At 44.3% G+C, this 9,641-nt stretch overlaps 1 protein-coding gene across 1 annotated transcript in view; it reads left to right on the top strand.

The window, feature by feature from the left end:
• The window catches only part of LOC116978096 (nuclear receptor subfamily 5 group A member 2-like), an 85,577-nt gene that overhangs the window by 13,873 nt on the left and 62,063 nt on the right, over window positions 1-9,641 (top strand). The window contains exon 3 of the mRNA XM_033029121.1: window positions 9,257-9,404. Coding sequence (XP_032885012.1) covers window positions 9,257-9,404 — 148 coding nt within the window. The remainder of the gene's footprint in view (window positions 1-9,256; window positions 9,405-9,641) is intronic.

Below are 9,641 nucleotides of genomic sequence, written 5' to 3'. Positions count from 1 at the left end.
TCTCATGGATTTAAAGATATAGCATGGAAACAGGCCCTTCAGCCCACCAAGTCTGTGCCAACCACCCATTGACATTAGTTGTATATTATCCCACTTTCTCATCGACTCACTACACATTCAGGACACTAAACACAGGAAAATTCATCTACAAACCCTCACATGTTTGGAGTGTGGAAGGAAACCGAAGCGCCCAGAGAAAATTCCACGCGGCCACAGAGAGGACGTGCGAACCCCGTACAGACAGCACTCAATTCAGGATCAAAGCCCAGTCTCTGGCACTGTGTGGCAGCACGTCTACCTGCTGCACCACTGTGCCGCCCACTAATGTTACATCAATGGGTTTGGCTGCATATTCTGGATGTTGTGCATCCTAGTGTCGATGAAGCCCAGACAAGTGCAGGGAGGTCCATCACTCTCCTGGCCTGTGCTTCGTAGATGGTGAAAAGGCTTTGCGGAGTCAGGAGATGGATGACGTGGAACACAACATTCAGCCTCTGATCAATGTCTGTAACCACACTCACCCTGGAGTTAATCTGGGCACGTTTCTGCTGTATGGTGAAGCCCAGGATAGATAAAACCATATGAGCGGGATTAGGCCATTCAGCCCATCACTTCTACTCTGCCATTCAACCGTGGCTGATCTATCGTTCCCACTCAACTACCTTCTCCTGCCTTCTCCCCGTAACCTTTGAGGCCTTTCCTAATCAAGAACCTATCCATCTCAGCTTTAAAAATACCCAATGACTTGGCCTCCACCACCACCTGTGGCAATGAGTTCCACATTCACCCCCCTCTGACTCCTCATCTCCATTCTATAGGTACATCCTTTTATTCTAAGGCTGTGCCTTCTGGCCCGAGACTCTCCCACTACTGGAAATATCCTCTTCTATCTTGGTCTTTCATTATTTAGTACGTTTCAATGAGATCCCCTAATCCTTCTAAACTCCAGCTAATACAGGCCCAGGGCTATCAAACCCTCCTCATGTTAACCCAATGATTCCTGGGATCATTATTGTAAACCTCCTCCGGGCCATGTTCAATGCCAGCACATCTTCAGAAATTAGGCCGAAAACTGCTCACAATACTCCAAAGCTGGCCTCATAAACCCTCAGCATTCCATCCCAGCTTTTATATTCTTGTCCTCTCAAATTGAATGCTAACATTGCATTTGCCTTCCTTGCTACAGTCTACTTCCATAAAACTACATTGATGGGTGGGATATTCAGCTGAGGTGTAGGTAGGCGGGTTTGACCTTGGCCCGGGCTCAGGGTCATGGCCCACCATTGATACTGCCGTTGAATGGAGTTTGGATCCAGCTTTGTACACACGTGGTTTGCTTCAGTGGAATTGCTCATGTGAATTATTATTGATCACAAATTGGGTTTCCCAACTTCACCTGTTTTATACAACTCCTTCTTCCTTCTGCTTAGATCACTCAGTTTGGGCACTAAAGATCCCACAAATCAGATGTGTTTGGAGCATAGATTGGAGCTCTTACATTGTGTGATTTATACATTGTGAACATAAAGACACATGTACTGCTCTATCACTTTAGCCTTTAGAGATACAGCGTGGAAACAGCTCGCCAACCAGCGATCACCCTGTGTAACTAGCATGGTCCTACACTCTACGGACATAGAAACATAGAAACATAGAAAATAGGTGCAGGAGTAGGCCATTCGGCCCTTCGAGCCTGCACCGCCATTCAATATGATCCTGGCTGATCATCCAACTCAGTATCCTGTACCTGCCTTCTGTCCATACCCCCTGATACCTTTAGCCACAAGGGCCACATCTAACTCCCTATTAAATATAGCCAATTAACTGGCTTCAACTACCTTCTGTGGCAGAGAATTCCACAGATTCACCACTCTCTGTGTGAAAAATGTTTTTCTCATCTCGGTCCTAAAAGATTTCCCCCTTATCCTTAAACTGTGACCCCTTGTTCTGGACTTCCCCAACATCGGGAACAATCTTCCTGCATCTAGCCTGTCCAACCCCTTAAGAATTTTGTAAGTTTCTATAAGATCACCCCTCAATCTTCTAAATTCTAACGAGTACAAGCCGAGTCTATCCAGTCTTTCTTCATATGAAAGTCCTGCCATCCCAGGAATTAGTCTGGTGAACCTTCTCTGTACTCCCTCTATGGCAAGAATGTCTTTCCTCAGATTAGGAGACCAAAACTGTACGCAATACTCCAGGTGTGGTCTCAATTTAAAATTTTACCAAAGTCAAATTAACCTGCAGAATAGCACTTCTTTTGTATTTTGGAGGAAACCTGAGCACCCAGAGGAAACCCACGCAGTCACAGGGAGAACATACAAACTCTGCACAGACAGCACCCATACTCGGGATCAAACCCAGGTCTCTGGCGCTACAAGGCAGCAACTCGACCGCTGCCCCACACAACCAGCTAGTTGCCTTGTGCGCTGAAGAAACATTTGAGCATTTAAGACAAACGGATCTTACTTCTGCAGAGGTTATTTTGGTCAAAAAAGTATGTCATTTCTCTGTTCTTGGAGCATTAAAACACAGCTCTCTGAATGTCACACATGCACACACACACACACACACACACACACGCACACACACACACTGGTCTTTAAGGCAATTAAAGAACGCTCCAGTTTAAATTACTGGCCATGAGTGGCAGATTCTTTTGTTACTTAATCAATAGTTCTTGAGGAAGTTTTCTGCATCACCAGCACAATTTCCCCTGCAGCTCGTGTTTGTTAGTTAGTCCGCACATAACCCTAGGTTTGATATATTGTGTGTGACGTTGAAAAAGCAGCCAAAGGTGAAATAAAAGGAATAACAATTTTTTGTCTTGTTGCATTGTCTGCTGCAGAATGTTATCAGTGTTGTGATTGGTATCATAACAGCAGGTTATTTATAATTAAGGCTTAATGCTTTGATGCATTTTTGCAAAAGCCGGGGGGATGTTTCAAGCTTTGATGCCTCACTGTAAGATATCACAGGACGATAGCACAGATCACTGTTTTCAGATGGATTAAGTTGTTTGGGATTTTTTTAAATTCTAATAAATAAGTCAACACAGCGTTAAAGTTGAGTTGATGCATTGTGAGAAGTTTGCTGCTTGGGCAGTAGGCAGGAAGTTTTATTTAATCACACAAACAAGTCCGCTGATCTTCCTCACTGTACACATCAATGAGTTAACAGTGTTGAGCATTTTCAGAAGTTATTTGATTCATTCACCAAGCAACGGGAATGGTTTCCATTCTTTCTTCAGAAAATATTTGGAAGTGTATTGGTTGGCCACTGCTGAATGCAATATTTAACTCGGTAAACTCGTCTCGGCTCTGATAAGCATAGCTGATACCTTCTGTGATAGTAGCGGGCAGTGATGCACATTTTGCCCAGGAATGAGTGAGTTAACATACGATGAGCATTTGACGGCACTGGGCCTGTACTCGCTGGAGTTTAGAAGGTTGAGGGGGGACCTCATTGAAACTTATCGAATAGTGAAAGGCTTGGATGGAGTGGATGGGGAGAGGATGTTTCCACTAGTGGGAGAGTCTAGGACTAGAGGTCTCAGAATTAAAGGACGTTACTATAGGAAGGGGATGAGGAGGAATTTCTTTAGTCAGAGGGTGAGGAACATGTGGAAGGCTGCGGATCTTCTAAGGCAGAGATAGATAGATTCTTGATTAGTACGGGAGTCAGCAGTTATGCTGAGAAGGGAGAGATAGATCAGCCATGATTGCATGGCAAAGTAATGGGCTGAATGGCCTAATTCTGCTCTGATCACTTCTGTCCTAGTGACCTTTTGACATTAAATTGGTCGCCCCTTTCACTCATGGACCATTGATATCAGTCTTGTCTCATGTGGACTGAGTGAGACTGGGGGTAGGTTCAGCTTTGAGGGGCCCCAGGGCAAGTAGGTATTTATGGGTCTTTGTCCACAAAGACCATCTCTGCAGAAGGACCAAGTAACGGGCACTGAAATTGGTTTAGTAAATGTGGTAAGTTGAGATATTATCTTCACCACACCAGGGCTGCCATCTGATAGCAGTTATAATAGTCTGGGAAATTCCACTGGCTGGAATTCCATTTCTGATTCAAATATGACCACTGACTGATCTGGAAACACACAGGAATGTTTCCTCATTACTTCGCCCTTAGATCAGAGAAACCGCTCTCTGCAGAAAAACAAGAAGCCTTTGCGATCTCTTCCATTTCATTGTGCATCTGTCCAGGTATGGTGGCGTCCCCAGCTATAATTACACATGTGACGTAATAAGCTACGAAACACTAAATTAAACACTTGCCACAAATTTCTCCGCTTTCCCAACAATTCTCCAAAATTGTGAACTGTGTGATTTCAAAGATGAAAAGTTAAAATGTGCCCCAATTATAAGCAAACTATTTTCTTCTCAAAATCACTCATTTGGATCACACGCCGATTAACCTTTTAAATTTCAAGGAAATTTGATGTAGTGGGAAAATCATTGAAAATTGCACATCATAAAACTACCATCCAATTTCTTGATTAGTGTGGGTGTTGGAGGTAATGGGGAGAAGGCAGGAGAATGGTGTTAGGAGGGAGAGATAGATCAGCCATGATCGAATGGTGGAGTAGACTTGATAGGTCGAATGGCCTATTTTTACTACTATTCCTTATGACCTTAATATAAACTTGCCTGCACATACCCGGTTTTGAGGCTAAGATGACCGCAAATTGCTGAAGTAATGCCCCTGTCCCACTTAGGAAACATGAACAGAAACCTCTGGAGACTTTGCGCCCCACCCAAGGTTTCCGTGCGGTTCCCAGAGGTTGCAGGTGGTTGTCGGAGGTTGCAGGTAGTGGAAGCAGGTAGGGAGACTGACAAAAACCTCCGGGAACCGCACGGAAACCTTGGGTGGGGCGCAAAGCCTCCAGAGGATTCCATTCAGGTTTCCTAAGTGGGACAGGGGCATAACTCAGCAGGTCAGGCAGCATCTTGGTGTAGACCAGCATCTGCACTTCCATCCTACCCGAGTTGAGGCTTTTGGACTTGAATGCTGGTGTACATATGATGGGTGAGTCAGTACTGTACAGCATTCACGTTGTCCACTCTGTTTCTCAGCACCACAAGGTTCCTGTGAGAGGGCAGCAGCACTAGTTCTCCCCGAATACACACCAGCCTCCATTTACATGAACGTCGCGGAACTCTAACAGCGTACTTGCCTGCAGGTCACAAGTGCTGCTCTTTGCCGGCATTTGCATACACTGATTAATGAACATCTGGTATTGCTTTGCCATTGGGGAACAACTCGATGCCAAACAGTTCATTATCTTCCATTATTTTACACCCTATTAAAATGACAGGCATCAGCCAGCATCTCCCAACTAAGTCCGTTTGTTAGGAAGCACTTGTTCGTGAAACGCTAGCCTCCCTTTGCAGTTGTTCCTCCTAATTCCAATTGATGTTAACGGATTATCTAATTTCGTGCCAGTGTACATCGTAGTTTCAAACTGAAACGTGTGACATGAACAACATCGGATACGTTCAATCTGCTCTGACGGTGTACGCTGAACCACACCTACTCCTATTATAGGGCTATGGGGAGAAGGCAGGAGAATGGGGTTAGGAGGTAGAGTTAGATCAGCTATGATTAAATGGCAGAGTAGACTTGATGGGCCAAATGGCCTAATTCTACTGCTATCGCTTATGATATTATGACCTAATAACTACCGGGACATTTTGAATGCTAGGTTTTCAGTCCTAGTTGTAGACCATTGGCCTAAATACCACATTAGCTATGGCGTGATTGCCTGAGCTCACAGCTACCCTCCAACCTACCTGCTTCACCTCCCAAGCATGCTCATTTAAACCAAAGATAGACACAAAAACCTGGAGTAACTCAGCGGGTCAGACAGCATCTCTTGAGAAAAGGAATAAGTGGTGTTTCGGGATCGAGACCTTGTTCAGACATCTCCAGAACACTGATCCTGGAGATCTGGCTTATTTTACATCCTGTAGCAACATTCCTGATGGGAATATCAGCAGATCGCTGGTCAACATTGGTTCAGAATGAATCCCCATCCCACAGATGGATCTAAACACTGACATTGTCATCCCTCTATCAATAATTGCAAATTATCACTGTTGGCTTATTCCACGTTTAATTTTGAATTCAATTTTTTCCCCTGTCACATCTGTGGCAGTTTTATTCCTTGCTAGCTCACTCTACACCTGTAAGGAGAAGCAGGAGAAACACTTTGGGCCAAAGCCAACACTGAAAGGGTGTGTGTGGCTGTGCTGGAATAATCCCCTTGTTCCTTCTCCCTCTGCCTACCGCTATAATCTCGGAGAGTATCTGTTTCAGACAGCCTGTCTATACTCTTCTGTACATCGTGTGGGGTCAATCTCTGGCACTGAAATTGTTCCATGGCTGCACAATTTTTTAAATTATTATTTATATACACACACACACACACACACACACACACGCACACACACACACACACACACACACACACACACACACACACACACACACACACACACACACACACACACACACACACACACACACGCATATATATATTGTGTAAGAAAGAACTGCAGATGCTGGTTTAAATCGAAGGTAGACACAAAATGCTGGAGTCGCTCAGCAGGACTGGCAGCATCTCTGGAGAGAAAGAATGGGTGACGTTTTGGGTCAAGACCCTGCTTCGACCCGAAGCGTCACCCATTCCTTCTCTCCAAAGTGCTGCCTGTACTGCTGAGTTACGCCAGCATTTTGTGTCTATTTTTGGTTTAAAGCATGTATATATATATATATATATATCACATACACTCACATATATTCACATATACACACAGAACTGCTGTATATATACTGTACACCAACTGTCTCATCCTTTACTAAACATGAAAATGACCACATACAGGAATACATACAATTTTCAGTGCTGTGGGCTAGGCAGGGAAGTTGGATAAATACTGGGAAGGTATGAAGTTGCAGGTGCGTGGAGAGAGAGTGCCGGCATTGCTGCAGGATAGAACTGGTGCAGGTTAAACAAGCTTCTGTTCTGTTACAGCCAGGAATCTCCAGCACATCAGTGCCGGTTTACTTCAAGTGAGCTGCCTTTCAACTGACTCCAAATGTACAGTTAACGCCAACTATGACGAACATTCTTGTTTCTGTATAGTGTGTTTGCTGGAGTCCCTTAAATCAATCGGATGTCATGGCCTGCAGTCACAATTACTTAGACAGTTGCCTGAGAAAAGCAGTCGGAGCGTTACCTAAAATAAATGTTAGATGCCTGCTGGTAAATTCCATCACACGTGGTTACTGCAGGAAATGCAGTTGCTGGTTTCAACCGAAAAAAGGCACAAGAAGCTGGAGTAACTCAACGGGTCAGGCAACGTCTCTGGGAGAAAAGGAATAGGTAACGTTTCAGGTCGAGACCCTTCTTCGGACTGTCTGAACAAATCAGACTGTCTGAAACATAGAAACATAGAAACATAGAAAATAGGTGCAGGAGTAGGTCATTCAGCCCTTCGAGCCTGCACCGCCATTCAATATGATCATGGCTGATCATCCAACTCAGTATCCCATACCTACCTTCTCTCCATACCCCCTGATCCCTTTAGCCACAAGGGCCACATCTAACTCCCTCTTAAATATAGCCAATGAACTGGCCTCAACTACCTTCTGTGGCAGAGAATTCCACAGATTCACCACTCTCTGTGTAAAAAATGTTTTTTTCTCATCTCGGTCCTAAAAGATTTCCCCTTTATCCTTAAACTGTGACCCCTTGTTCTGGACTTCCCCAGCATCGGGAACAATCTTCTAGCCTGTCCAACCCTTTAAGAATTTTGTAAGTTTCTATAAGATACCCCCTCAATCTTCTAAATTCTAGCGAGTACAAGCCGAGTCTATCCAGTCTTTCTTCATATGAAAGTCCTGCCATCTCAGGAATCAGTCTGGTGAACCTTCTCTGTACTCCCTCTATGGCAAGAATGTCTTTCCTCAGGTTTGGAGACCAAAACTGTACGCAATACTCCAGGTGTGGTCTCACCAAGACCCTGTACAACCGCAGTGGAACCTCCCTGCTCTTATACTCAAATCCTTTTGCTATGAATGCTAACATACCATTCGCTGAAGAAGGGTCTCGACCCGAAACGCCACCTACCACTTTCCTCCAGAGATGCTGCCTGACCTGCTGAGTCACTCCAGCCCTTTTGTGTCGACACATGGACTCTGAGCGTCCTTGTTACATCGGTTCACATCCGATACATCCACGTTGTCAACAAGGTTCAGAGTGCGAGACGCCAGGAGAGGTCACATTCAATTAGTTGTAACTGATTCAAGTACTAAGCCGCCTCTGCCTTGATGCACACAGGTAGCATCATTAACATACTTTTCAGCGCAATTAAATTGATGTACTATGATTGACACCTTTGGGTGAGAGTTTCACTGACATAATTATTTCTCCGGATCCATCATAGGAGAAAGAGCTGGTCTCCATCTCAAATTCTCTAGGCTTGCAGATAAAACTAAAGATTCTACTCATCATATTTACTCAATAAAAAATTCAAGTCTGCCTTGTTTTTAATTGCAAATCCTTCTCCAGGGGATGGCTTACTTGCTTAAGAGGCAGCAACGTTCCTTTCACCGCTGAACGTACTGCAGTCAATTATGGTAATGAATTGTCAATAAATATAAAAATTTAATATAGTCGACTGAGTGAGTGGCAGATATGGACCTGCCTCACAGACAAATCTGCTACTGCTGCAAATATTAAGTGCACCTGAAAGAGCTGCTGGCAAGCAGACAAGTCTGGAAGGACCTACAGCACAGCTCGGGGAGTTGAAGAGGTCCCAGGTGATGGCATCTCACCATGCTCTCAGAGTCAACATCCACCGTTGCAAAGTATTTCACAGTTAAGATCAAAGGTCTGAAGTGAAAATAAATTAGAGGAGACCACAGAGTTTTTAGAGCTCGCCATTTCCTGGTGAGCCTTCGCTTATTGTTGATTGCTGGGATTAAATAAGGGTTGTGGGAAACCAACGCACTACATGGGCAGGCTTTGGTCTCAATCCTTTATTAATCTGTTCTCCATTGTTAAACCACAAAGCAAGCAAGCAAGCACTTATCTCCTGGTTTAAAAGTTAAACCGCATTTTATTATCGATGTGATCACATCTTAAGTTGAAGCAGGGAATATAAAAGTTATTCCTCGGAATTAAAATTGTCGTAATAAATTATAAATTTTAAAGATCAATTTGTTTCGTGTTCTCCAGGTGGATTTCTCCGTGATTGCCTCACAAGCCGGGAGCACTCTGAATAATCTCATGAGCCACGCTCAGGAGCTTGTAGTGAAACTCCGCACACTACAGCTCGACCAGCGAGAGTTTGTGTGCCTCAAGTTCCTGGTGCTCTTCAGCCTTGGCAAGTATCTCACATCTGATTCATTTTCATCAAACGCTGATGCCCTTGGCCTTTTGTCCCCAGGTACATTGCCTCTCGAGCTAAGATATTGTGGTCAGTTGTTCACAGTCTTTATACAGGGGAGATGTTTATCTTATTCTCTGGAGCTCTGGCTTCTGGTCATGTTAAAACAAAATACTGCAGATGCTGGAAACATGAAATTAAAGCAGAATATGCGAGGATGCTCCACAGGTTGGG

Source organism: Amblyraja radiata, chromosome 10 (genome assembly GCF_010909765.2).
Source record: "Amblyraja radiata isolate CabotCenter1 chromosome 10, sAmbRad1.1.pri, whole genome shotgun sequence".
Taxonomy (NCBI): domain Eukaryota; kingdom Metazoa; phylum Chordata; class Chondrichthyes; order Rajiformes; family Rajidae; genus Amblyraja; species Amblyraja radiata.
Note: the sequence above shows the minus strand (reverse complement) of the source record. Positions and strands in the feature narration are given on the sequence as shown.